Source organism: Ceratotherium simum, chromosome 39 (assembly GCF_057802395.1).
Source record: "Ceratotherium simum simum isolate JZ-2026a chromosome 39, ASM5780239v1, whole genome shotgun sequence".
NCBI classification, from domain to species: Eukaryota; Metazoa; Chordata; class Mammalia; order Perissodactyla; family Rhinocerotidae; genus Ceratotherium; species Ceratotherium simum.
Window position 1 is genome coordinate 16295394 of NC_141938.1, and position 27939 is coordinate 16323332.

The 27939-nt window shown below is 66.2% G+C and overlaps 2 protein-coding genes across 3 annotated transcripts; one reads left to right on the top strand and one right to left on the bottom strand.

The window, feature by feature from the left end:
- Nucleotides 1-293: 293 nt before the first annotated feature.
- Nucleotides 294-7404, bottom strand: FSTL3 (follistatin like 3). The gene is made up of 5 exons (XM_087425938.1): nt 7302-7404; nt 5864-6049; nt 3535-3750; nt 1735-1962; nt 294-1645 (listed from the first exon to the last, which is right to left on the bottom strand). The coding sequence occupies exons 1-5, from the start codon at nt 7402-7404 to the stop codon at nt 1560-1562; spliced, it is 819 nt and encodes a 272-aa protein (XP_087282064.1). The 3' UTR covers nt 294-1559.
- A 10300-nt stretch (nt 7405-17704) lies between these two features.
- On the top strand, nt 17705-26937 carry RNF126 (ring finger protein 126). Of its 2 annotated transcripts, none has more exons than XM_087425936.1 (9): nt 17705-17866; nt 23791-23849; nt 23947-24010; nt 24271-24515; nt 25412-25480; nt 25550-25619; nt 26066-26159; nt 26293-26408; nt 26490-26937. In XM_087425936.1, the coding sequence occupies exons 1-9, from the start codon at nt 17792-17794 to the stop codon at nt 26637-26639; spliced, it is 942 nt and encodes a 313-aa protein (XP_087282062.1). In that variant the 5' UTR covers nt 17705-17791; the 3' UTR covers nt 26640-26937. The 2 variants fall into 2 exon arrangements, with proteins under 2 accessions (XP_087282062.1, XP_087282063.1); XM_087425937.1 differs by having other exon boundaries at nt 24304-24515.
- Nucleotides 26938-27939: the final 1002 nt, after the last annotated feature.

Genomic DNA, 27939 nt, shown 5'->3' on the forward strand with positions numbered 1-27939 from the left:
CTGGCGTTACTGCTGCAGTACTATTATTTATAGTGTTATTGCTGTTATTGCACCCCCGAGCCTTCCAGGCCAGGCCTTTGCATCTGGACCCTCAACCAGGTGGCTTCTTGGGGCTGCCCTAAGCCATCTCGACGCCCCTTCCCTCCCCTGCCCCGTAGAGGCCTCCTTTCTCTCCAGCCGCCCCCAGCCCACCTGCCTCAGCCCTCCCCTGCTGCCCAGTGCCCGGAGGTGGACACTGGGACCCAGAAATGGATGGAGGCTGCCCCGAGGACATATGTCCGTGTCAGCCCGCCGGACACCTCCAGAGCCCCCCACTCACCACCCTCACAGCACCCCGGCCCCGGGCCAGTACCTCCTACCAAAAGGGGGCGGCACAGAGAGAGGGGGGCAAACCGAGGCTTGGATGCCCCATGGTGGCTTCTTATAGTATTTATTTCTTTGGTGAGTAGGACCCCAGGGTGGCAGAGGGTGCCTTGTCGGGGGGCTGGGGCGAGCCCACCTCCCCCAGGGCACTTTTCTGGGGGTCACGGGTAAGGCACTTCCTGGGGCTGGAGACGGTGACCACAACGGCCCCTTCGCTCCTTGCCCAAACTCAGGGAAGCTGGGCTCCTGCCCACTGGGCCCCCCTTGGCTGGTCTGAGCCTCTGGTCTGCATGCAGGGACCCGGAGGTGACACTGAGTGACAGCCCAGACGGAATGGAGGGAATCGGCCGAGGCCTCATCTGGCTGGTGTTGAGACCCCCGAGCTGGGCAGGCGGGCGAGGAGGGTCCACCCGGGAACTGGGCCGAGAGGCCTGGCCAGGGATACAGGGGTCCTGTGTCTGGACTCCCCTGTGCACGGGCAGCAGGCGCCACGGTGTGGCTCAGACACACGGCTCCAGGAGGCCAGGTGTGCAGGGGGCCTTGGGTCTACACCCCACCCTGGGCCAATGGGTGAGCAGGGGCTCCTGAGCCCACCGGGTCCCCACGTAAGTGGACTGGTCACCACTGGACGTGGTGCCCTGCTCTGGGCCGAGGCTGGCGGCTCCACGCCTGAGGCCTGTGTCAGATGGTACAGATAGTGTCCCCGCCCCCCGGGGACAAGCTGCTATTTCTCGGAGGTACCTGGGAAATGGAGGCCACGGGGAGGGTAGGCCCTGGAGTTCTCGGGCTGGTAGGGGACAGTGGCTGTTTCCTTGGCCTCTCTGGGTCTGGGCACGTTTTGAGGCTCATCTATACACTCCAGACAGTGGGCTCCCCCATCACCCCCTGTTCCCTGTTCTTGAAGGCTGGGATTCCTCTTAACTAACTGCTCCCCAGCCCTCCTGGTGGCGGCGATAATGCAGAGTTATCCCCCATGGAGCAGAAACGTGGGGTCCTCCTGGGCAGTAGGGTGGCTAGGGTGGCGTCCCAGGGCTCCTTCCCCCAGTCCTTCCAAGCCATCGTCTGGGCACTCCGGGGCTCCCGAGTGGTCCCGGTCCAGGCTCTGGGGAGTGTCCGTGGGACATAAATTAAACTCTGCTGGGGCAATAAATAACACGGGGAGGCCTTGAACGCCAGGCCCAGGCCACCCCGCAGGCTCACACGAAGTTCTCCTCTTCTGCCTCCTCCTCCTCCTCCTCGTCCTCCTCCTGCTCCGACTCAGCATCTGACGGCTCGGGGGTGCCTGCAGAGGGGGAGGCACGGAAGGAAAGATAAGGGCGCGAAGAGGGGCCGGGGGCTGGACCCCGCCACTGCCCCCGCCCCGCGCCGCACCTGTGCAGCTGCCCGGGTGGCGCACGCCGATGGAGCGGCCCAGGAAGCAGGTGGCCTGGCGGAGGTGGCACGAGGACATGTAGGTGACGTTGTTGTTGCCGCAGAGCTCCTGGCCGGGGCTGGAGGGCGTGGGGCAGGGCGCCGCGCGACACACCACGCAGTGCGCGCTGCCCGTCTGGTCCACCACGCACGACTGCGGCCGCGGGCACACCACGTGCGCGCAAGACTCTGCGGGAGGGCGGGAGGCGGGGGTCAGGGTGGGCGGGGCGCCGCGGCCCAAGACCCGCCCCCGCCGCGAGCCCGCCCAATCCATGCTCTACCCTCCGGCCCCGCCCCACCGCGAGCCCCGCCCACACCTGGGTTCCACCCTCAAGCCCTGCCCCTGCCACGAGCCCCGCCCAACCCATGCCCTACCCTCAGGCCCCGCCCCACGCGACCCCCGCCCACACCTGGGCTCCACCCTCAAGCCCCACCCCGCCATGAGCCCCACCCACACCCGGGCACCACCGTCAGGCCGCGCCCCTGCCGCGAGTCCCGACCAATCCATGCTCTACCCTCCAGCCCCGCCCCACCGCGAGCCCCGCCCACACCCGGGCACCACCGTCAGGCCCCGCCCCTGCCGTGAGCCCCGACCAATCCATGCTCTACTCTCAGGCCCCGCCCCACGCGAGCCCCGCCCACACCTGGGCTCCACCCTCAAGCCCCACCCCACCATGAGCCCCGCCCACACTGGGCTCCACCCTCAAGGCGCACCCACGCCCTTGATTCCACCCTCGAGCCACACCCCTCCACAAGCCCCGCCCACGACACCGACTGCACCCTCGAGCTCCGCCCATCTGATTGCACCCACAGGCCCCTCTGAATCACAACCATCTCTCTCACCCCACGTGAGCCCCAGAACCTCCCTTTTCGAAACCTCCACTCCACTCCTCATTCTCGACACCACAAAACATCCGATCCAGTGACACTCCCTGAGTTAGGCTCCACCTATTAGCTCGCCGCGTTGGTCCCGCCTACCATAAGCCCCGCCCCAATCTTAGAGATCTACATTGGGCTCGCTGGCCTGGAGACCCCGCCCTCCCGCAGGCCCCACCCCGAGGTACTGCGGCAGCGGCCCCGGTACATGACACGCAGGTCCGGGTGACCCCGCCCCGTCCCGCAGGCCCCGCCCCTCCCCAGGGCCGCCCCCACGTACTGCGGCAGCGGCCCCGGTGCATGACGCGCAGGTCCCGGTGGCCCCGCCCCGCCCCGCAGGCCCCGCCCCTCCCAGCCCCCGCCCCCCCAGCCCCCGCCCCCCCCAGCCCCCGCCCTCCCCAGGCCCCGCCCTCCCCCGGGCCCGCCCCCACGTACTGCGGCAGCGGCCCCGGTACATGACACGCAGGTCCGGGTGGCCCCGCCCCGCCCGCCCTGCAGGCCCCGCCCTCCCCAGGCCCTGCCCCTCCCAGGCCCCGCCCTCCCAGGCCCTGCCCTCCCCAGGGCCCGCCCCCACGTACTGCGGCAGCGGCCCCGGTACATGACGCGCAGGTCCGGGTGGCCCCGCCCCGCCCCACAGGCCCCGCCCTCCCAGGCCCCGCCCTCCCAGGCCCCGCCCCTCCCAGGCCCCGCCCCTCCCAGGCCCCGCCCTCCCCAGGGCCCGCCCCCACGTACTGCGGCAGCGGCCCCGGTACATGACGCGCAGGTCCGGGTGGCCCCGCCCCGCCCCACAGGCCCCGCCCTCCCAGGCCCCGCCCTCCCAGGCCCCGCCCTCCCAGGCCCCGCCCCTCCCAGGCCCCGCCCTCCCCAGGGCCCGCCCCCACGTACTGCGGCAGCGGCCCCGGTACATGACGCGCAGGTCCGGGTGGCCGCGGCAGCGCGCGGCGCGCAGCTCGCACTCGTCGCGGTAGGTGGCGCCGTCCGAGCCGCAGACCTGCAGGCGCGCCGGGAGCCCCGCGCAGTCGGGCGCGCACTCGCAGCGCGGGCGGCCCCCCAGCATGCGGCACGCCTTGCCCGGGCCGCACTCCACGCCCTCGCAGGAATCTGCGGACACAGACGCGCGCGTGGGCGGGGGCGCGGGGCCGGGGGTCCTCGGAGCCCCGCGCCCGCCCCTGCCCTGCGGGGTGGAGGCCGGCCGGGTGGGGCGCACGGGGAGGGACGGGGCCGGGGTCTGGGCGCGGGGTGCGCTGGAAGCAGATGCAGCCCGGGCCGGGGGCCGGGGGGTCGGGGCTGCCCTGGGGCGGGGGGCTCTGCCCGGGGGCGCGGCTCGGCGCGGGCGGGCGGGGTCTGCGGGAATCTGGGGTCCGGGAGAGGGCTGCCAGTCCCCAGCCCTGCTGTCGCCCCGCAGCTGGCCGCCCGCTCGGGCTGACGTCTGTTCCCTGATTTACGCGCGTTTCTGGGAAGGCCGGCGGGGGCCCGGCTGCGTCAGCGGGGGAGGGGGGCTCCACCCCGTCCAGACGCGGGTCTGCGAGGACCGGCAGTGTCTGTTCCCGTGCCTGCCAGAACCTCCCCGGAGAGGCTCCGGGAGGGCGCGGCTCACCTCCCGGGGAGGGGGCCTTCCCCGGCCCGGGCTCGCTGATCCAGGGCTCACCCCCACCCCGCAGCTCCATTTCTTGGGTAGGGAAACAGGTCTGGCCAGAGGAAGCCTGTCTTTGGGGCCCCCGCCCCCACTCAGGCCCTGAGACCTTCGGAAATGCAAGTCAGACCCCACTAATGCGCTGCTCACCACCTGGCAGGCCTCCCGGGCTCACTGCAACGTCCCAACCACCCCCACGAGGGGACGCCTATTTGTCGCCATCCTACAAAAGGGGGAAACTGAGGCCCCGTCTCAGATGTGAGTGGAGGAGAGCCAGGGGTCCCTCAGCATGAGAACTCCAGGCCACACCCCGGAGAGACCCCCCGGTTCTGTTGCTTGTGGGTCCGGAGGGCGGACTCTGAGCTCACCTTTACGCTCCAGCCTCAGTTTCCCCATGTGTAAAGTGGGGCTGATGGGGGAACCCACGTCCTGGCATAAAGTGGGTGGATGCTCCTAAGAAAATGACCCGCGTCCCCCCACGTTGCCCCTGCCAGGGCATGTGGGTCCCACCTGGGCGCCACCCTGCTGCCCGCCCACGCGCACATCTGGAAACGCTCCGCCCGCCCGGGTGGCTTCACGAGCAGAAACGGAAGTGGGGGGGCTGGGTTCCCACCCCCAAGGCCAGATGAGGTGGGGAGGGGGGGTGTCCTGGATCCTCTCCTGCCCTGGCACTTTCTGAGGTCTGTGCTTCTCCCAGAAGGCAGAGAGGTTCTGGAGGGAGCCAGAGCACATGGCAGTGAGTTCAGGACCACCCAGCCAGGCTGATCTGGGAGTAATCACGTCCCAGCCCCAGCGGCCAGCCAGGCTCCTCCGTGTGGCCTTCTGGTCTGCAGTCCTGGCTCCAGCCTCCTCCCTGCTCTCCTGCCCTGACCCCACCCACTGGGGCCTGAGCCCAGGCCGTGGTCTCTGCTGGTGCTCTCCCCAACACCTTTTCCAGCTGGCAGACTCCTAAGCGTGCCCCAACACCCTGGCTGTAATGCCCACCTCCTTCAAGTCCTGCCCCCACGTCCCCTCTGAGCCCCTGCAGGTTCAGCCCTGACCACAGGGTCCTGGGAGGGCCCCCAACCCCTTCTCCAGGGCAGAGAATATGTCTGGACTCCTTCCTTAGGTTCCTTCTGCTCTCAAAGAGCTCCTAGTCTGAGGGAGGAGGCAGCATTTCTCAGAACACCGTCCAGAAGGCACGAGCTTGTTCAACACACAGCTGCACCACGGACCCCTGGAATCTGCGGGGCTGAGGGCAGATGAGGACGTGGGGGGAACACTGAGCGTGGGCTCACAGACCAGAATGGCCAGGCAGGAAAACCCACCTTCCCAGGAGTTGGAAAGGCCATCTAGGCAGGGGGCTCGGCCTGAGCAAAGGCCAGGAGACTGGAAACCACGCTGGGGGGGTCCTCAGAGCTTCTTCCTGAATCCTCAACAGAGGGAGGCTGAGGCCTGGGAACCTGGAGGGGCCCCCAGCCCCTCTCAAAGGCGGGGATCCCCTCCTGGCAGCCTTGACCTCCTCTTGCATACCCCCGGAGACGGGGAGCTCACTCCCAGCCGTCCCACCTTCGACCGCAGGGACCCTGCCCCGGGTCTCACCTTTGCAGGGCAGGCAGTGGACAAGGCCCAGGAAGCCCAGGAGGCTGATCTTGTTCCCCGGGTGGGTGAAGTTGGACCAGGCGGTGTCGATGTTGCCGGAGGCACAGCACTCAGCCTGGCTGACATCCGTCTTCAGGACCAGGCTGCAGGTGGCCTCCCGGCCCTGCTGGAGCCAGCACACACCACCTGCGGATGAGGGGGCAGTTCCTGTGGGGCCGCCCTCCCGTGCCACTCCTGACGCCCAAGCCCCCAGCCCTTGGGGATGCATACAGTCGGTGTCCAGTAATTGCAGAGGGGACAGTCTGCCCCAGAGCTGGGAAGGAGGGGCAGAGAACCACACAGGTGTCCCCACCTGAGCTCCAGACCTTCTGGGGTCCCTCCTCCCCTCTGAGCTCCACCCCCACCCTGCTCCCCCACAGCCCCTACCCGTCCCAACCCAGGAAGCCCCCCCTTGCTCCAGGCCCAGGCCTGGCATCCTGCCCACCAGCCCAGCGCCCCGTGCCGGACGTGTCAGGGTCCGTGGGCTCCGGAGCAGCCTCTCCCGCCTCTGCCCTCTGTCTAGACAGGGCCCGAGGGCACGTGGAGCCCCCCTCGCTGGCAGGCCCCCCCCTCGCCTGGCCTGCCTCTTACTCACTCCAACTTGGGAACATTCCCCTCGCATGAGCTCACCGTCTCCCCGGGGACGCAGCCTTCGGGGAGGGGGCTCGCTCTCCCCTCCAGCGGAGCCGGGTGGGGCTGCCCGGTGGGGGTGGGGCGGAGGGCCCTCCGTGTCCTCCCCAGGCCTGGGGGCAGGAGTCGCCACGGCCGGCCTGGAGAACTCACCGGTTCCCCGGCGCCGTGGCGAGCGCCTTCCAGGGCCCGGCCCCGGAACCCAGCGTCTCAGCACCCATCATACCAAGGGGGAAACTGAGGCCAGGGGCCAGGTTGTTGCTTGCCTGGCGTCTCCCCTCAAGCGGCAGAAATGGGATTCCCACCACCCACCTCCCCAAGTGGGCCCCGGGGAAGATCTGAGACCCCGGTGGAGGTCCTGGGTCCAGCCGCCCCGCCCTGCCTCTCCAGGGCCTCAGATGGTCCGGGGTTCGAATCTTGGCTTTACCACTCATGAGCTGTGTGACCCTGTGCCTCAGTTTCCCCACCTGGAGACCAGCCTGCTAAGAGTCCCCACACTATCGGGCTGTTGCATGAGTTCAAGGAGGGCAGAGGTAGACAGTAAGCACTCAATAAATGTCCTACTCCTCATAATGACAGGGAGAGAGTCCATCTGCTCTGCTGACCTCCTGGTGACCCTGCCTGGGCCCTTGGGGGCGGTGGAGAGGAGCCCCCCCCAAGTCAACCTGCGGTGCTCTGGTCACCGCCCGCGCCCCCAGCCGCCCCCGGCGCATTCCGGCCGGCCCACGTGGGTGGCCGCCCCGCCCGCCCCTCCGGCCGCCCCACTCACCGGGCGCGGGGTCCCCCGAGCCCACAGCGCCCACGAAGCCCACGGCCCAGGCCAGGGCCCCCCAGGGCAGCGGCCACAGCGGCCGGGGCGCCCCGGGACGCATGGCGGACGCGGAGACGGCGGGCGGCGGCACCGACTTCCCAGCGGCGGCGGCGGCGGCGGGCGGCCCCTATAAGGTCCGCGCGGGCGGGGCGGGGCCGGGGCGGGGCGCGCGGTGTCCGGGTGGCGCTGGCGCGCGCGGGGTCCCCCCGGGGCCGCGGGGTCATCAGGAGGGTGTGGCCGCGGCCCGGGGAGGGGGCCCGCCTGTGACCCTGGCTTCGACGTGTCACGGCGCTTTTGGGGGTCTCCCGCTGCCGGGCTGTGGCTGGCCTCCTGGTGACACGCGGGGACCCGTACTTTGCATGTGGTCACTCGTGTGGCCCAAGCGTGGTCTTGGCCCCCAGCCTCTCTTCCAGGCCCTACAACACCCACACACACCCCGGACCTCAGCCCCAGGCCACCCACCGGGCTACCCGGCCTCAGGAGCCAGCAGACACAGCCGGGTGTGAGCACGTGGGTGGCTGGGGGGGCAGGGAGAGACCCAGAGACACAGATGGTCCCAACAACACCTACAGCAGCAGTAATCATACCAGACTTGCAAAGCGCCCCCCTGTGCTGGTCTCTGCCCCTCAAACCAGGGGAGACATCACCAAATCCCCCCAGACGGCGCCCCCAGGCCACATCAGCAAGGGCCCGCTGGCTTAGAAGGATTTTCTTCTCCCCTCCTGGGCTCTGTGCTCCGCATCTTGGTGGCCCTGGAATCCCCGGTTTCCCACAGTTTGTGACAGCGACATCGGCGTGGGCCTGGGAAGCATCGAGTCCACTGGGGCCTCCGAGCAGCCAGACGCCCTTCCTGTTTCAGAGCTGGTCCCTTCTGTCTCGGAGGCCTCCTTCCACGTGCTCGTGGGTTCTGTGCGGCCCCTCTGTTTGTGTTCCTAGGAAATGGTTAGTGACCATCTCCTGGTGGCAGGGACCATCGGGGGTGCTGGGGTACCAGGGTGACCGAGGCGGACCCAGTCCTGTCATCACCGAGCTCGTGGTCGGTAGACAACAGAATACATAGACAAACAAATTAATGTATATAACTTCAAAGAGGAGCAAATGCTTTTAGGAAAATAAAGAAGATGGAGAGCGATTGGGTACCTCCCGGGGCCACCTACGCCTTGTCACCCCCCATCCTGCACGTGCCCCCTCCCAGGTGTGGAAACAGGATCCCTGCAGCCACACGGCACAGCCCCCATGGGCAGACACCACGCCCAGACCCCTTCCTCCACCCTGGCTGCCCCCCTGCCCAGGCTGTCCAGCCGGTGGCTGAGGGCCACGTTACTGCCCGGCTGTCTCGGCCTGGCCTTGGCCTCTGGCGGTCCGAGAGGATGCTCCCCGGGTTGGGAAATGGGTCAGGGAGGGGATCCCGTGTTCTCACCAAGGGTGTGTGGGGGCTGGACACTGCAGCCTTGGCCGACGCCTGACCCCGCGGTGGCTCGGCCACCCCGGCCTGGGCTGTGGGAATCAAAGCATCATTGTCAGCCTGGCGTGGGTTCGAAACCCAGGCTGGCTGCCAGTGGCCTCCTGCTCCCCGGCCTGGCGTGCCTCCCCAACCCAGTGGCCGTGCCCTGGGTGACTTCAGGCAAGCCACTGGCCCTCTCTGGGGAGCCCACTTTTCAGTCTCCCGGACTCGTGCCCTCCTCTCCACCCTGACCCGGCCTCAGCCTCACCCCCTGCAGCCCACGTCCCACCCCAGCTCCTCCCCAGCTCAAACGTCCACCATGACTCCCCATGGCCCCTGTGCACCGCCCCAGGCTTCTCTGTCCCCCGGACCCCACAGGGAAACAGGCAGTGACAATGCAGTGCAATCAGAACCATGAGAGAGGATTCCGGACCTGACCCGGCCTGGGGGAGACCCAGGCCGGCTTCTCAGAGGAAGTGGACATTTAAATTGCGTTGGACCCAACGGGGTGGGGGGAGGGGGTGTTGAGACAGAAGTGACAGGATGTTTGTGCCACAAGTAAGAGGAAGCCCCGTCAAGGGTGGTCAGCCAGAGACGGCCCCTGCGTCATCCGGGACCCAGTCCCCGGGCCCTGTGAATATGTCACCTTCCATGCAGAGGGGACTTTGCAGACAGGATTAAGTTGAGGACCTTCCTTTGGGGAGAGGACCCCGGGTTATCGGTGGGCCCGATGGTATCACGGGATCCTGAAAAGCAGGCTCTCCCCCTGCGGTCAGCGGTGCAACGTGAGAAGGGCTGGACCTGCGTCCTGGCTTTGAAGACGGAGGAAGGGGCCTCGGGCCAAGGAATGTGGGCGGCTCTGGACGCTGGAAAAGGCCTGGAACAGATTCTCCCCCAGAGCCTCCGGGAAGGAATGTGGCTCTGCCGATTCCTCGACTTGAGCTCCCAAGACCCACTCTGGACGTCCGACCTCCAGACCCAGAAGAGAAGATCTGGGTGGTTTGAAGCCACCGAGTTTGTGTCCATTCGTTACAGCAGCAAAAGGTGACCGGTTCCGGCAGGCACGGCCGATTGGGTCCCTTCCCCAGCGATCCGGTCCTGGCCTGGCTGGGAGTGAGCAGGAGTGTGAAGACGGAGGCAGGACGGAGGCCCCGGGAGCAGGGAGGCTGTGGGGTCTCTGAGGAGGTGACCCCGAGGCCTGGAGGGAGGAGGCGGCGTCTGTGGAGACCATTCCAGGCCGTGCCACCATGGCCAGGCCACGCGACCTCTCTGTGCTTAGGTTTTCTCATCTGTGAAATGGCCCTGGGTCCCAGTTCTGCAGATTCCAGCCAGGACACGAGGGACGGTGCACGGGAGGGCAGGAGGCGCACGCACAAATTCTGCTTAGTTAACGGGCAAGGGTTTGCCCAGCGTGGTGAGTCTTCTTTGCTGCTCACCCCAATGCTGTGAGTCAGACACCCATTTTACAGAGGCGGAAACTGAGGCCAGAGGAAGGAAAGTGACTTTCTGGGAGTCTCAAAGCCCCACAGTCTTGGAACTGGAGTAACTTGGTACTGACTCCAAGGCCTGTGTGCTGCGCCACGCACGAAACAGGGCCCTTCCCTCTCTGGACTGGACAATGAGGGCCAGCACCCAGGTTGTGGCTGGCCTCCCTACTTCTGGTGCCAGCACCAGATTTTCCTTCCCACCAGATTCCAGGGGAATCACCTCCTGCACTCCCAGCCCAGATGACCCCAGGAGTGGGCACCAGCCAATTAGCATCATCTGACTTTCAGCAAACCAGGAGTCAGCCCCGAGACTTTTGCTGGGAAGGGACACCACTTCCTGCCCGAGCCGGAGGGGTGTGAGCCTGGAGCTGCGGGCGGCTCCCGCTGAAGTCCAAGGAGAGGCCAGGCCAGTGGGACACTGAGCCAAGAGGGGCAGCAGCAATTCCCTGTGCTGTTGTTGGAGGTCCTGGATCCAGCCGTGCCTGAACTCCTTCTCCTCAATAAGGTAAAGCCGGTTTAAGCTGAGTGTCTGTCACTTGCAGCGGACAAAACCGGCTTTCAAGAAGCCCATTTACAATTTACTCAAGTGGGGCCTTTAGGACCCAGAGCAGTGGGTACTGCAGGGGCTGTAGGAGTCACACACCCCCAGATGTGCCAACCTCTGCATCCAGGATGCTGGTCGTGGCCTGGTCCAGGACGCTCCCAGGCTCCTCAAGCCAGAAGAATGGTTGGTACAGACTCCACAGCAACTCAGTGTCTGAGACCCTGGGGGCTCCAGGAGGCAGGCCCTGTGGGTTCTCTCATGGGACACATGAAGACTCAGGCATGGCAGACGGTGTGGAGAACTCTGCACAGAGCTGGGCCCTATAACGCCCCCATCACATGTGCCCTTGCCCTCAAATGCCACCCATGGCTCCCCATGGCCCCTGGATGGAGTCCAGACCTGCCCTTCTGAGCCTTCTGGATCCACGCCCCTTCCCACAGCAGCTCTCCCACGCTGCCCCCAGGAATTCCCACCCCATGCCCTTCCCTACAGAGGAACCCGATTTCAGGCAGGAGTCACGCAGCCACTTTGCAACAGGAGGCAGGGCCCACCCTTGGCCCAGAGGTGAATCCTGATTGGCCGATGTCAGCCTCTCCTCTTGCTAGCCATTGGTTCAGACACAACCATGTGACCCAGCTCCAGCCAATGGCAGGAGGGATAGCCTGCTGGGGCGGGGCATCGGGCTGACTCTTTGGACCTGACCCACTGTAGCTTGATGTATTTGTCTCCTGTTTGCTGCTCTGACAAATTACTGTGAATTTAGCTGCTGAAAGTAGCACAAATTTATTACTTTATAGTCCCGGAGATGAGTAGTCCGACATGAGACTCACTGGGCTATAATTAGACGTATTTGGGGACTTTATTGGGGCGGTGGCCGTGCTCAGTACTGTTGAGTGGGTCGCATCCCAGCTGTGTCTCTGCACACAGCTGATCCTCCACCAACGTCATTGAGCGAGTGAATGACGGTCTCGTCCCTGCCAGGGCAAAAGTAGAGGGACCCCACCTCCTTTGCCGGGAGGCAGCCTTGGTCCAGCCCTGATGCTGCCACCTTGGGCGCGTGGCCGCCTCCCGGGCCTCAGTTTCCCCATCTGTGAAATGGGGAGAGTAGCGGTCATGTCCTCCAGGGCCGGCTGGGAGAAGGGGATGTGGTGGTGAGCGCGGGTCGACGGCAGCTCCGTTTACTCGTATTATTTCTCACTAGTTCGGCACAGCGGACCCCCGTGGGGTGTGGTCTCCCAGGGACGTGAGAATGAGCTGCCATCAGACCCCTGTGCCATGCTGCTCCCCGGTAGCTCCTCCAGCTGTCCTGACTCACACGGCGAGGGCCCTGCGGAGGGCGGGCGAGGGCCGGGCTGTCCCGCGTTCCTTCCTCATTTTATCCGTTCATCTTCGCCCGTGTCCTGGGGACGGACCGTGAACGCGAGCAGGAGGCCTGAGGGCTCCCTGGGCGGATCGAGCCCACGGCCTGGACCGAGGAACGTCCCAGGTGGAAGGACGAAGGCGACAACGGCGTGCAGAACCGAGACCACAGCACGGGGACGAGGCTGTGGGCCAGCCGTGGCTTCGTGTCCACAGGTGCTAGTTACCTGACTTGGAGAAGGTGGTCCCGGCTCGGGGACGAGAGCCGCCTGCTGTGGGAAACACGCCGGGCGTGTTTGGGATGAGGGCGTGGGGGCCGCACCTTAGCTGGAAATTCCACACGGGCACAGAGAGAGGGAGCTAAGGGGCAGCGTGTTGACCACGGGTGCGTCTGGGTCCGGGCGCACGGCCCCCTTGTGCTGATGCTGAAGGTTTTCTGCAGGTCAGAACTCATGTCACATAAAGTTAGCAGAGCTCAAAGGCCTCGATCGGGTGACAGGATGGAGGCGACCCCGTCCCCACGGGCCCCGTCCCGCTCTGACGTCTTATCCTGAGGGATTCCGCAGCAGGCGAGGAACGCGGACCCTTATCCCCAGGTTTGGTCCATCAGGATGGTGGCTGCTCCCAGTGGGCAATGGCCTCGGGGCCTCGGAGGCTCTGGGGCCATGGCGTCTTGGCTCTTGGTCTGGGTGTGGGTGACTTGAAAGCCACATTCACAAAAGGCCGTTTGAACAGAACTCTGAGGGCTGGTGGACTCGACACCCCTTACTGTGTGTTTACATCCAAACGGGAAAAACAGTGAACGACAAAAAACAACAAGTATCAACAAGAAAGTTGAGCAACAAACCAATACCACGAACCAAAATATAAGAAATAAAAAGTGAAAAATAAAGAAAAGACACAACTCAAAAAGTATCCATAAAATCAAACACAAAACGTGCCAACAGGAATAGAAGTTAAAAATACAAACCAAAAAATATAAATAAAATGGAAAAATATATAAGTAAAAGATTAAAACGCCAACCAAAAATGCTTAAGCAGGTGGTGGTATATTCACTCCTGTGGGAATATTCACCTGTAGGGATACCGACTCCTGTGGGAATACTCACACCTGTGGGAATATTCACACCTATGGGAATATTCACTCCCGTGGGAATACTAACACCTGTGGGAATACTCACGCCTGTGAGAATACTCACTCCAGTGGGAATATTCACACCTATGGGAATACTCACTCCTGTGGGAATTCTAACATCTGTGGGAATACCCGCGTGGGAATACTCACCCCCGTGGGAATACTCACACCTGTGGGAATATTCACTCCTGTGTGAATACTCACACCTGTGGGAATACTCACATCTCTGTGAATACTCACTTCTGTGTGAATACTCATTCCTGTGGGAGTACTCACATCAGTGTGAATACTCACGCCTGTGGGAGTACTTGCACCTGTGTTAATACTGACAACTGTGGGAACACTCAACCCTGTGGGAATACTCACAGCTGTGGGACTATTCACTCCTGTGGGAATATACAAACATGTGGGAATACTCACTCCGGTGTGAATACTCACCCCTGTGGGAATACTCACATCTCTGTGAGTACTCACTCCTGTGGAAAACTCACAACTGTGTGAATACTCACTCCCGTGGGAGTACTCACACCTGTGGGAATACTCACACATGTTGGAATATTCACACCTGTGGAAATATTTGCTCCTGTAGGAGTGTTCACACCAGCAGGAACATTTGCTCCTATAGGAGTATTCACACCTGTCGGAATACTTATTCCTCTAGGAATATTCACTCCTGCGGGAATACTCACTCATGTGGGAATATTCACCCCTGTGGGGATACTCACTCCTGTGGGGATACTCACTCCTGTGGGAATATTCACCACTGTGGGGATACTTACTCTTGTGGGAATACTCACTCCTGTAGGAATACTCACTCCTGTGGGAATATTCACCCCTGTAGGGATACTCACTCCTGTGGGGATACTCACACCTGTGTGGATACTCACTCCTGTGGGAATATTCACCACTGTGGGGATACTCACTTCTGTGGGAATACTCACTCCTGTGGCAATACTCACTGCTGTGGGAATGTTCACTCCTGTGTGAATACTCACCCCTGTGGGAATACTCACCGCTGTGGGAATACTTGCCCCTGTGGAAATACTCGCTCCTGTGGGAATACTCACGCTGTAGGAATACCTCTGGGAGGGGCAGTGACCTTGCTCCAGCCCCACAGGCCGCAGAGGCCCTTCCCCAAGGCCTGAGTGGAACCCAAGCCTGTGAACACGCGGAGCCTCCAGGCGCACAATGCCACCAGCCCACCACGTTCCACGCAGATCCATCATAATCCCCACAGGATCTCCCACCCGAGAGAATGAAACAACAATATTCTACAGCTCATCCTGAAAAATAAATGAGACAGAAAAGAAGCTGAAAGAGGGGCCACTTGTCCAAAACCAAATTCAACACATGCTACAGAGCCACAAAAGCGAGCAGGGGAGCCTGGCAGGGGATTAGGGGAGGAGTTCCCTCCAGGATCCTCCCGACGCAGAGGATGGAGCTGCTGTGCCCCATGTGACCAGCAGGGAAACCGAGGCAGGAGCAGAAGTCGCCTGCTCCAGGTGCTTCCTCTCCACACGTGAGGCCCTGGTTCAGCACGGCAGCCACAGCAGGAAGAAGTATCCAGGCAGAGGGGAAGGGCCCGTGCAAAGGTCCTGAGGCTGGAGAGAGCTGGGACCACAATCACAGCCGCCATCCACGGGGGTGGCCTCCCTGGGGGTCCTCTGGGTGGGGGTGCGAGACCTGGAGGGGGCCGTCTGTTCTTGTCCTGTGGTGTCTGAAGGGGACGTCTGAGGGGGGAGGCACGGACCTGCCTTGGGGGTCTGGGGGGCCAGGCCCCACTGCCCCTCCATGATCCCCCTTCAGAGCCTTTCCAGGGAGATGCTGAGAAACCCTCAGAGGCACCTGCATCTGTCTGAGCCCGGCGGTCAGAGCCGCGGGGGTGCCCTGCGCTCCCCTCCCCCTCTGTCCCACGCAGCAGCCAGGTGCCCCCGGGTCACAGATGGACGCTCTAGGGCCCTGGAGCCTTGGGGCCGCCGGGTCACATGCTGATGACAGCCCAGGCGCCTGGGTTCCGGTGCCGTGGTCCCAGGGTGGCTGGGGGTCTCAGCCTCCCCATCTGTGAGATGGGAGTCTTAATTGACCCCATGTCATGGTGCTTGTGTGAGGATTCAGTGTCAGGCCTGGCACACAGCAGGCACTCGCTAATGGTTCATTCATTCAAGAATCTATTGAGCACCGACTGTATGTATGCTGGGTGTTGGCCTCACGCGTGGGGAGCCACCATGGATAACTCCTGGATCTGGGGGTGGCCGTGGGGGAAGGAAGAGGGCGCTGGGCAGTGGGGTTCAGTAGGGGAGGGGGCTCCCCCAGGAAGAGGCCGGGCATCCTCCTGAGAAGCAGGGGAAAGAGAGGGGCAGTGGGAAGAGTATTCCCAGCAGAGGGCATGGCCCACCCAAGGGGGCCAACGAGGCTGGGCTGGGGAGGGGCGGGCGAAGGGTGATGAACTTCGGGCAGGCAGCAGGGCCGAGTGAGGTCTGAGGAGGTGCCAGGGGTGCCCAAGCCTCATCCAGTCCTAAAACCCTGGCAGGCAGTTTCTGCCACCTGCTCAGAGAGGTTGTTTCTTGCCCAGGGTCACACAGCCAGTGGGGCTTGTTGGGATTTGAACATGAAATGACCCAGGGGCTGGGCATGAGGGGCCTGAGGCAAAGGACCTGGGGATTCCTGGGTTCCCAGTGATGGGGCCGGCATGGTGGTCAGAGAAGGAATGGCTTGGACGTACTCCTGAGCCTTGACAGGGGAGCACACTGTGCCTGGCAGACCAGTCCCTGCCCGTAGCCTCTTGGCATTCAAGACCCGTTATACACAAGCTCCAGTTTTTAATTCCTCAACACCCTGGCTCCAATGCTCCCTTCTGCAGGAGGCCCAACTGCAACTAACTCCTATTCATTCCTCAAAGCCCTGGCTTCAATGCCCCCTCCCCTAGGAAGCCCTGTCTGTCTCCCCAGGCCACCCTAGGGACTCACCCCCTGGCTCGACCTCATACTGCTGGGAGTGTCTGATCCAGCTGTCCCCCCCAAGCCCTGGAGGATTTCAGACCAAAGTGGTTGCCCGCTGAGTCTGTCGTTCCCCCTGCTGTGTCCTGCTGTGTCCTGGCGCCCAGCATGGGGTCTGGCATGCAGCAGGTGCTCAATGGATGTCTGTTGAGTGGATAAAGACATAAATGCGTGGCTGGTCAGAGATGATCCAGGCCTGCGTTGGGTGATAATGAGGTTTCTGCTGATTAATTTTTTTTTTGGGGGGGGGTAGGTTTCCTGCCCTCTCCCCACCCCAGGGGCCCCCTGGGCTGTCAGACCCCAGAGCACCATGGAAACGAAGCCACACTCGCAGGCCTCCGACTGTCTTATCCATGGGTCACTCTGCGGCTCGGAGGGCAGCCGTCCCTCGACCCAGGAAGGGGTCTCCCGTCGGCATTCGCTCAACGCTCGTTCACCGAATGCCTGAGTCCAGCCAGGAACAAGACACAAAATGCCTTCTGCCGTGCAGCTGACCCTACATCCACCAGGTGGAAACAAGTGCTATCGAGATGAGCTGCTCAACGGGTGAGACGTTTGAGCAAAGACTTGAAAGACGCGAAGAAGAAAGCCATGCGAGTGTCTGGGGACGGTGCACCCCGCAGGGGCACAGCCAGTGCAAAGGCCCGGGGGTGAGAGCCCGCCGGGCGTCCCAGGAGCAGTGAGGGCAGAGAACGGTGGGACCGGACGTAGGAGAAGTAATGAGGGCAATAGGGGCCTTTGCAGGTATTGGAGGAGCTGGGGACGACCCCGCCCCGCGCAAGCCTCGCCCCTCAGCCCTCTCCGCAGCCTCCGGGCCTGGCCCCACCCCCAGCTCCAACCGTACGCCCTGATCCAGGTTGCCAAGGAGACTCGGCCCCGCCCCGCGCAGGCTCCGCCCCTCGGCCTCTTCCGCGTTCTCCGTACCGGGCCCCTCCCCCAGCTCCACCCTCAGGCCCCGACCCAGGTTGCCAAGGAGACTGGGCCACGCCCCTCTCAGGCTCCGCCCTTCGGCGTCTTCCGCATTCTCCGGGCCTGGCCCCGCCCCCAGCTCCACCACTCCCTCCTCTAGGTTGCCAAGGAGACTAGGCCCCGCCCCCTCGGGCTCCACCTCTCGGCCCCTTCCGCACCCTCCAGGCATGGCCCCGCCCCCAGATCAACGCCACGCCCTGATCCAGGTTGCCAAGGAGACTGGGTCCCGCCCCTCTCAGGCTCCGCCCCTCGGCCTCCTCCGCACCCTCTGGGCCTGGCCCCGCCCCCTGCCCGGCGCCCCGCTAGAGAGGCGCCCGCGCCTCGTTTGCTCCTCGGCGGCCACCGTCGCCGGGGCCGCCGCCTGCCGCGCGCCCGCGCTCCCCGTCCCACGCCGTGCCTGGCGTGCGTGCCGTGCGTGAGCGTGCGCGGGCGCGTCGGCCGGCGAGGGAGCAGCAAACGGCCGGCGGCGGGCGCCGCACGGGGGGCGGGCGGCGCGGAGGAGGCGGCGGTGGCCATGGCCGAGGCGTCGCCGCAGCCCGGACGGTACTTCTGCCACTGCTGCTCGGTGGAGATCGTGCCGCGCCTGCCGGTGAGGCCCGGCGGGGGCGCGGGGCCGCGGGGGCCCCGGCGGGAAACTGAGGCCCGCGGGCGCGCGTGACCCGGGGCGGCGGGCGCGTGGCCGGGCTGCGTTCCCGAGCCGGCCTGATGGCGCCGGCGGGCGGCGGGCCGCTGTCCCCCGCCCGGTGCAGGGCCGGCGGCGGTGCCGGCCGTCCTCCGGCCGTGCGCGCGGGGAACCGGGGGCGAGGAGGTCGCACCGGAGCGCCCCGCACATGCCCGACAGCCGACGGGGAAGGGGCCGCGGGTCACGGAGCCCGCAGTCTCCGGCCGGTGGGCGGCGGAGGCTGCTCCGATTTCGGAGCCGGACTCCTAGTCCTGCGCTTTCCCGCTGCGGGGTCCCTGGGAGGAGGGCTTGCTGTTGCTGGGGGGTCTGGGGAGGACAGGAGGAGTCGGTGGGCGTCATCCCAGCCGCGGGCGAGAGCGAGCTGCAGGCGGGGTTTGGGGTGCAGAGCGGGGCCTGCGCCCCGGAGGAGGGAAGGGGCAGGTGGTGGGGCTCCCGGAGGCGAGGGGCTTCCCCTCCCGGGAGGAGGGAAAATGAAAGATCTGGGGCGTGCGAGCGCGCACTTGGGGAGCCGGGGCTGGCCCCGCTCCCCGCTGCAGCCTCCCGGAAGTCCTGCTTCTGTCTCTTCCGGCTTCCTGCGCCCCAGCTCTGGGTCTGTCTCGACGGTGGCAGGAGGGGGCCACACGGCCCGCCAGCCCGGGTCGGTGCGTGCAGCCCGTCGCAGCTGCTGTGAGCCCGGGACAGGCCCCAGGCCCCAGGCCCACCCCGGAGGGGCCTGTCGAGAGCCGGGGGAGGCCCGGGCTGTGGCCCTGTCTGGGGCTGGGCAGTCTGCATGCGCGGGGAGCTGCTCTGGGCCTGCACAGGGCCTGAGTCCTGGCCAGGTGTGGCCACCGCCTGGCCACATGGCCTTGGACCAGGAGGACTCTGACCTCTTCTGAGTGTCACTGGGCTGGGGAGGACCTTCCTGGTCACAGAATCCCATGGCGACAAGGTAGCCCTGACCTTTGCCTCCAGAGTTCATAGGCTGGTCAGAGAGCTGCCTAGAACAAGTGGTGGCAAACGTTTGGTTGGGAACGTTGGTAAACCGGGTCAGAGCAAACACAGGCAGGAGGGGCGCCTGCCTGCGGGTTTGGAGCGGGATTCGGGGAGGCCCCGTAGACCGGGTGGCCTTATTAATAGGGAGCACACCTAGTGTCCTGGGGAGGGAAGGTTGGCTCTTAACTAGGGCGGTGGAGGGTCCCTGCCAGTACTCATGCCCCTGAGACAGGGACTTCTGTTGATGGGAAACCGGCCCCATTTGAGTCGCTAGGACGGCGTGTGGTCGGGTTTTTATGCAGCTGCTCCTCCCGACCACGGGGGGACTGGCTGTGGTCGGGCACCTTCTCAGGCCCCTGGACTACGGCAGGTGGGAAGGGACGGAGACCGCCCCAGCTCGGCGCTTCCCTCCCGTGCATCTCCGGGTGAGGTGCTCAACCTCCCTGGGCCTCGGTGTCCCCGCCTGTCGGACGGGCCTAGTGAGATGATCCGCGTGCGCTCCATGGGGCCCAGCGGGAGCGCACGTGGGACTCCCCGAGCGGCAGGGGCAGGCAGGCGGCCAGCTGAGCGGGCATGTGGGAGCAGGAACCAGACGGGCCGCTGGCGCACAGGCCCGGACTCGATCCTCCCAGAAGCGCTGGAGACACGGCCCGCCTGCTGGTTTGGGGGCCATGACAGCAGGGCGTGGACGTGGAGCGTCAGCGGGCAGGGACCTGCCGCGCTCTGTCCCCGGGGCTCGCCCAGGGGTCAGCGCAGGTTCCCGCAGGAGACTGAGCGGTGGCTGTCTGGGGTCCTCACGCCCAAGCTCCTCGTCACAGGCTGGTCCTCGGGTGGCCCTGCTTACGTCCCTGTGGGTGAAGGGTCCCTGAGCGCGTGATCAGGCGGGGCTGGGAGGCTGTGGGGGGCGAGGCCGTGGGACCCCCCCGCAGCCGCACGGGTCGCCTGCCTTGCTCACTCCACACCCCCATCCACCCATCCTCTGTCCTCGCCCCTGTGGCCTCAGGCTGGGCTCTCTGGCCAGCTGACCGCTCTGTGTGCCCACGTTGTGCTGGACGCCACGTGTGGCCCCTTCACGAGGCGCTCACTCTGCGGCTGCAGAAGCAGTCCGCGGGGAAGTCGGGACAGGGCCGGCTGCAGCCGCTCCGAGGCGGAAGGGCAGAGCCCGGAGCTGAGGTCGGGCCCCGGGGACGCCAGGGAGCCCAGAGACACGGGTGCCGTGGGGTCTGGGGGCAGTGGTGGGCAGAGGTGGGGCGAGCCCAGAGAGGTGGCTGGATGGGGCGCGGGGCAGAGCCACGCCTGGGGGCACTGGGGCTGCGCCTCTGGGCCTCGTGCGCTCCGGAGGCTGAGGCGAGGCGGGGCCGCAGCATGGCAGGCTCACCCGTGGCAGCTTGACGGCGGAGGAAGGTGGGGTCAGGCGCTGGGTCTGTGTGTGTGATGGACACGTTGGTGGCACGTGGCGGGCCTCAGGTGACACGCGGTCCCTGCAGCTCTGCACGCGGCCCCCAGCAGTGTGCGTGGCGCCACAGATGCCTGGGGGGACAGACCGGCGTGAATGTGCCGCCGCGTATGGCACCTGCCGAAACGAGAGAAAGCACAGTGCGGTGGGGACGGTGATGGCTGGGCGGCTCTTCCCACGGTCAGGGCAGGCGTCTCCCCAGTGACAGCTGAGGGGGCCCGCGGGGGTCGGCTGTGGGCGTCCCGTCACGTCCGTGGTCCTTGATGCAGCTCCGCCTCCCCGAGGGGCCTGGGCCCACGGAGGCCGAGGACACCGTGGAGCGGGCAGTCGTCTCTCCAGCTCCCGCCTCGGTTTCCCCGACTTCACCGGGCCGTGGGCCCCCCGTCCGCGTGGCGTGAGGAGCATGGGAATGAGGGTGGTGCCCGTCCCGAGGGCCGCCCCAGCTGGCCTGGGTGACCTGGGCAGGTCCCTGCCCTTCAGAGCCCCGTGTCCTCCGTCACCCAGGAGGGGCTGGATTGCACCCGCCACGTGCGTCCTGGGGGCTGAGTGCTCAGTGACTTTAGTGTCCGTCTATCTGTCCGTCCATCCTCGGTGCTCTGGCCCCGTTGTTGCCATTGTAATGGTGCTGGGGCGGTCCCCTTCCCTCTCGTCTCCTCCGAGGACGGGCAGAGCCAACAGCCAGGGACGGGCGCCCGCCAGTCAGGCCCAGCGAGAGGGGTGGTCCCCCACCCGGGAGGCGGGCTCTGCCCCCGTGGGGCTCACACTCCGCCCCAGGGCCCCCTTGCTGGGACGCGGGTTTCTGCCATTGGCCACCCCCACCTAAGAAGCCCTCTGGGCCGTGCCCTCAGAGGACCGCGCTGGGAGATCTCCATCCAGTCCCTTCCCCACTGCCCACGCGCTGGGGCCGCCTGGCATTTGAGGGGGGGTCTCGCGTGGGGACGGGAGCACGGGGCCGGCGCTGACCACCCAGCAGTGGAGCCACAGCCCTCGGGGCTGCGGCTGAGGCCGTCCTCCGTTTGCAGGTGGGGAGACCGAGGCTGGCAGCCGGCAGGTGACGGTTGAGCAGAGACCCGACTTCCGCGAGGGGGCGACAAGGTAGATATGGGGACAACGCTCTGCAGAGGGACGTGTGCAGGCCCAGGTGGGCGGAGGGCGGGGAGCCATGGGCGTGGAGCGGCCGGCCGGTCGTCCTGGAGCTGACCGTGCAGGGGGAGCAGAGACGGGGACGTAGGGCGGTCGGGTTCCAGGAGGGGACCCGGAGGGCGACGACGCAACAGGCAGGAAGCCTTGATGGTGGAGGAGGAGCCACGCTCTCCAGCAGGGCCAACCAAGGGCCGGCCGGGAGGGCGGAGGCCTGGGTGCAGACACGGCTCCTCCCGAGGCCCTGGCTTCCGGGACCCTGAGCCGGGGCGGTCAGGACCACCCTGGTGTTGGAGACGGGCAGACTTCAGGTTTCTCCGTGACCTCGTCCCCCAGGGTTAGGGGTCTGATTCCCGGTGTCCTGACCGTGGCCTCACCTGTGGCCGCGTCTGCCCGTGTCTGTCGCTCTCTCCCGGCTGCCCAATGCAGCAGGAATGCGGGCCCGTTCACGGCCTCGTGCGGCCGCCTTGTGCCCTGTGAGACGAGAACAACAGGCTGGGGCCAGTGGGAGGGCGTTAGGGGGAGCGACCAGCTGGGGAGCCCCACACCCCTCTCAGGGGAGCAACGGCCGCTGGCCTCAATGTTTCTTGTGACGGCTTTATTGACAGGCGACCCACCCGCTTAAGGTGTTTTCAGTTCACTCAGGGCCCTGCCCCCGTTCCCTCTGCCTAATTCCAGGACATTCCGTCCCCTCCCCAGCCCCTGACAACCATGAACCCGCTTTCTGTCTGTGGATGTACCTGTTCTGGACATTTCACATCAATGGAATCACACACCGTGCATCCTTCCGTGTCTGGTTTTCTCACTGAGCATCGTGTGTTCAGGGTCCATCCACGGTGTGGCTGTGTCAGGGCCTCACTCCTTTTCATGGCTCCGTCATATTCCAGTGTGTGGGTGTGCACATTGTGTGGATCTATCACCTGCTGATGGACGCTGGGGTTGTGTCCACTCTTGACTGTCATGAGTCGTGTTTCTGTGGACACACGTGCAGGTCTGTGGGCATGTGTGTGCATTTCCCTCGGGCACGGGCCCTAGGAGCGAAACTGCAAGGTCACGTGGTGACTGTTTAGTTTCCTGAGGACCTGCCGACTGTCCCCAGAGAGGCTGCCTGCTCCCTGTCCCCACCTCCTCGCTCCTCCGACCCTGGTGACCAGGTCTGAGCCCGGCCACCCAGCAGGTGTGGACTGGGGTCGGGCTCACGGTGCTGAGCTCTGCTGTCGGCTCGCTGCCGTCTTGTGTCTTTGAAAAAATGTCTACTTTCACAGATGTTTTTTAACCGGCTGTTTCGTCTTCCCGTTGTTGGGCTGTGAGGTTGCTTTACATTCTGGACTCGAGTCCCGGCGCCACGTGCGGCTCCCGCCCGCCCCCCAACTCGGCTCAGACGGGGGCCTTTGACCCCGACCCCCCTTTGCTTTGGCAGCAGGAGCAGGTGGGGGCCGTGGCGTGCGCTGTCCTGACGGAGGTGCCAGGCGCTGCCCCAGGAGTCTGCGGGGAAGGCCCACGTGTGCCACCTCTGGTGTGGCTCCCTGCTGAGGGTGGGCCGCAGTCCCTGCGCCTGGCCCTGACTGTAAACAGCGCCACCTTCTTCCTCTCAGCACTCGGGGGGTAAGCAGGCCTTGGACTGGTGTCCCACCCCGTTTGTGGGGTCTCAGGGACGCCCGGGCGGCCCCAACTGACACGTGTGGGCGTGGTTTTGGTGCTGATGTTCCTCCCCATCCACATCCCGGGTCTTTTGCTCTCCGTCTCTGCCACTGGCCGGCGGGCCTGGGGAGGGCGGAGGGCCTCGAAGGGGCATAGTCACTGCGCCTGGGGTCGCAGGCCGTGTGCTGGGGCTGCCAGAAGGTTCTAGAAGTGCCGCCATGGGGCGTCCATAGGCCGGTTCCTCTGCCTGGTGGTGCTTCCTGCCCTCGGTGGCCGCCGTCCTGGGAGCCGAGCTGTCTGAGGCCCGGAGAGCCCCACAGACAGCGCTCGTGCCCTGTCTCCCGGGGCCACGTCTCCTTCACGAGCGTGGGGGTCACTCGGAACGTCCTCGGGTCCCCGTCAGTCGGGGACCGCTTGCCGGCCTGTTTGCTGCAGGCCTGTCAGAGCCCTCACCGGCAGGCGTGGCCCAGGGCAGCCCTGAAACCGCGTCTGCCACCGAGGGGCGCACAGGCTGCCAGACCCGGGGCGCGGGGGCGGGGCGGTCACACCTGTCCCTGCCGCTCGCCACGCCGCGCCAGGCGGGCTCCACGGGCCGCGTCCCTCACCTGCCTCTCCTCCACAGGACTACATTTGCCCGAGATGCGAGTCCGGCTTCATCGAGGAGCTTCCGGAAGAGACCAGGTAACACGGCCCCCGGGGGCGAGGGGCTGGCGGGGGTCTCCGCCGCGAGACTCTCCTGAGCGGGTGGGGGCCTGCCGCTGACCGCCGCGTCCCCCAGGAGTGCAGAGAGCAGCTCCGCCCCCTCCGCGGCCCCCTCGGACCAGGCCAGGCAGCCGTTCGAGGTGAGTGTGCGGCCGCCCAGACCACGGCGGCGCCCCTTGCTCGCGGGGGCACGGCGCGGCCCCTTGTCTTGCGGCCTCCCTCTGAGAGGCTGGTGCCGGGCTCCCCACGGGGTTTCTCTCGCCTGCCCGGCCCGCGGTGGGGGACTGCCCCTTCTCCGCGTCCCCCGCGCTGGGACCCCCGTGTCTTGCGTCTCCTTGGGCCCGGCAGGTGGGGCAGTGCCGGGCTCCTGCCCGCGGTCACGGCGCCCCTGCTCCCCCAGAACGTGGACCAGCACCTCTTCACGCTGCCGCAGGGCTACGGGCAGTTCGCCTTCGGCATCTTTGACGACAGCTTCGAGCTGCCCACGCTGCCACCCGGGGCACAGCCGGACGACGGCCGGGACCCCGAGGGCCGTCGCGACAGGGAGCAGCCCTCGCGGCACCGCTATGGCGCCCGGCAGCCCCGCGCCCGCCTCACTGCGCGGCGGGCCCCCGGCCGGCACGAGGGCGTCCCCACGCTGGAAGGGTGAGCGTGGCGCTCGCGGCCGCCGGCCTGCCCACCCCTGCTTGGGCAGAGCGGCATCCACCTTCCAGAAGGTTCTGTGAGCTCGGGGTGTGGCGCTGGCTCCTGGCCATCCTCTGGGCAGAACGGGTCCCGGGGGTGCGAGCAGGGCTGCCCGAGCCCACCATGTAGGGTGAGGTACAGGTGGGGGCGTGGGCCCGAAGTGGGGCTGGAACTGGACAGGGCGGGTCCTCGTGTCTGCTGGGTGCCCCCTCGTCCCGCTGAGAGGGGTCTGCACCCCCCAACACCCCTGGCCCCACAGAGCCACAGCTCCCGCCCGTGTGCGGGATCGGTGCCGGGACGGCCTCTCTAACTGGGGACACAGGAGGGGCCGCCGTCCACCAGAACGTGAATAACCGAGCGCACGTCCGCCAGGAGACAGGGTCTCGCTCAGCTCTTTGGATGGACCGTGGCCTGACCGGCCCCAGAGAGGCCCCCGCCCCCACCGGGCTCGGGCTCACCACACGGAACCCCCTGCTCGGTACCCTCTCTGAGAGCGGGAGGACTTTCTGGCTCAGGCCACGGCCCATCCCTGATGCCTGGGCGTCCGCGGCCCCCACGCCACCCGGCTCAGGCTCTGGGTCCACTGTGACCTCCCAGTGACCTTGGCCGGCGTGTCGTGGGGCCGCTGTGAACAGCGGGGCTGACCCCGGGGCTCGCGGCCCCTCCAGGTGCCCAGAATGCTCCTGTCGTGAGGGGGCGTCGGGGTGGTGACAGGCGAGGGGCCTCCCCGGTCCTCTTGTCGATCCCACTCCTCGCGGTGTCTTACGGTTGAGAACACGGCCTCTGGACACGAGAGTCTGCATGCAGACGCACGTCCTGCCTCTGCCCGGGCTTGACCGCCGCACACTCTGTTCCAGGATCATCCAGCAGCTGGTCAACGGCATCATCACTCCGGCTGCCGTCCCCAGCCTGGGCCTGGGCCCCTGGTGAGTAGGGGGTCACCCGCCCGCCCGGTCCTCCGCCCCTGAACCCCGACCTCCCACCTCTCTGCCCAGGGGCGTCCTGCACTCGAACCCGATGGACTACGCCTGGGGGGCCAACGGCCTGGACGCCATCATCACGCAGGTATGGGGGGGGCCGCCCCCTTCCTGGGACCCAGCTCACGGCCGCCTCCCCCGAGGGCTGGATGGACGGGGCCCCCACTCGTCCCCGCTCCCCTCACTCCCTCCCACGGGTCTTCAGGCATGTGTTCCTTGTGACCTCGGTGACACTTGTGAGGCAGGATATCGCCCATCAGGGTCCTTTGCCACCGAGCCCATGGAGTGTTGTCCCTGGGACACGGACCCTGGGTGTGGCTGAGCCCCGGGTGGGACCACCCCCTGGAGAGCTGTGCTGTCCCCAGGCTGCGGGCCCCGGCTGCGAGGTGACCCTGATGAGAGGGGCAGGATGGCAGGAGCCGAGGGGGCCCTGGGGGTGCTGACCTCTGAGCCCAGGGCGTCCGGGGACCAGGACGAAGGGCCTCGGTGCTCCCACAGGGGGCGCGCCCGCCCAGCGCGCCTCTTGTCTTTTAGCTGCTCAACCAGTTTGAGAACACGGGTCCCCCGCCCGCCGACAAGGAGAAGATCCAGGCCCTCCCCACCGTCCCCGTCACCGAGGAGCACGTAGGTGGGTGCCGGGTGTCCGTGGCGGATGAGGGCGGCCTGGGGGAGGCTCCTGTCGCCTGTCGTGTCCCCCCCGGGGCCTTCGGGTGGGGCTGCGTGCGGGTGCCGGGCCCACCCCCCCCCCCCCCCCCCCGCAGGCTGTGGGCTGGAGTGCCCGGTGTGCAAGGACGACTACCGGCTGGGCGAGCGCGTGCGCCAGCTGCCCTGCAACCACCTCTTCCACGACGGCTGCATCGTGCCCTGGCTGGAGCAGGTGAGCCGGCGGGCGGGCGGGCGCACCCCCCCCCCCCCGCCCCGCCGCCGCTGACCCCCCGTCCCCCCTGTCCCCCTGAAGCACGACAGCTGCCCCGTCTGCCGGAAGAGCCTCACAGGACAGAACACGGCCACCAACCCGCCGGGCCTGGGCGGCGTGGGCTTCTCCTCGTCCTCCTCCTCGTCCTCCTCCAGCTCTCCGGGCAGCGAGAACCCAGCCGGCAGTGCCTGAGCCTGCCCCAAGCGCGCACAGGGCCTCAGCCCGCGCCCGGGAGGCCCCGTGGCCCCAGGACTGTGGGGCTGGCCGCGCCCAGCCACGGGCGGAGGCTGGAGGACCCGCCGCCTCCTGCCGCGGGGTGCTCAGCCTCCCAGGATGTCCCAAGGGCCGGCAGAGGGGCGGGCACGCGTGGCCCCCGTGTCCCCGCTTCCCCGTCCCGTGGCCGCTCATCCCACCCCTACGTGTCCCGCGGTGGAAAGGTTTTTATAATTTTAAATTATTACTGCTTTGAAATAAATGGACGTTGAGCTCACTCGCGGCCCTGCATGGTCTGTGCAAGGACGGGGATGCCGCCCGCGGGCCTCGGCCGCCCTGAGCGAGTGCGGGGGATCGGACCTGAGGTCGGCCAGCAGAACCAGGAGGAGGAGGAGGAGAACCGCACGCTCCGAGGAGCACTGTCTAAAGGAAACAGCTCGTGTATCTCGAAAGCTGTTTAAAAATACACCTTCTCAGAAAGAGAAGCCGGCGGTCGGCGTCTTCCTTCTGTGCCAGACCACACCATCCCCACCGCTGTCCCTGCTGCGCCTGGGCGCGGGCCAGTGCCGGTCAGCCTCCTGCCTCGCAGACGTGAGGCCGGAAACCCTGTCTGTGAGGGAACGGGGGCCTGGCGAGGGACCCCATGGCAGCCCACCGCACGCCCGTTCATGGGGGCCATTCCCAAGCACAGGGTCACCAGGGGAACCCTTGGCCCTGACCAAAGTGGGCGTCCAGTCTGCACCCCCAGAGGTGTCCTGACTCTGCTCTCTGTATGTTAAATGGGGGGGTGAGGCCAGGACGGGTGGGGTGTCCCACCTGGCTTAGGAGGGGTTCCCCGGTTGGTCCCCACACATCCTGTGGGGTAAATGGCCCCCTTATCCCTGTTTTATAGAAGGGAAACTGAGGCTTGAGTGGAATGGCCCAGAGCCGGGGTCTGAACCTGGCTCTTAGCCCCACTATCCTGGCTGCTGGACCTCCCCCGGGGCCGGGGGCTCGGTGCCAGGCGCCCACCCCTCCCTGGGGGACATGGAGCCCCCAGCCTGCCCCCCAAGGACCTAGCAGCTCTGAAGACATTTTCGTTGGATCTCAGACACTGTCCATGCTTCCCATGGTGGCTGTGATGAGTCACACACATTCGTCACCTCAGAGTCCTGGAGGTCGGGGGTCCGACGTGGTCCCACTGGGCTAAACTCCAGGTTGGGCAGGGCTTTCCTCCCGGAGGCTCCAGGGAGAACCGTCTCCTGCCTTTTCCAGCTTCTAGAGGCCGCGTCCTGGGCTC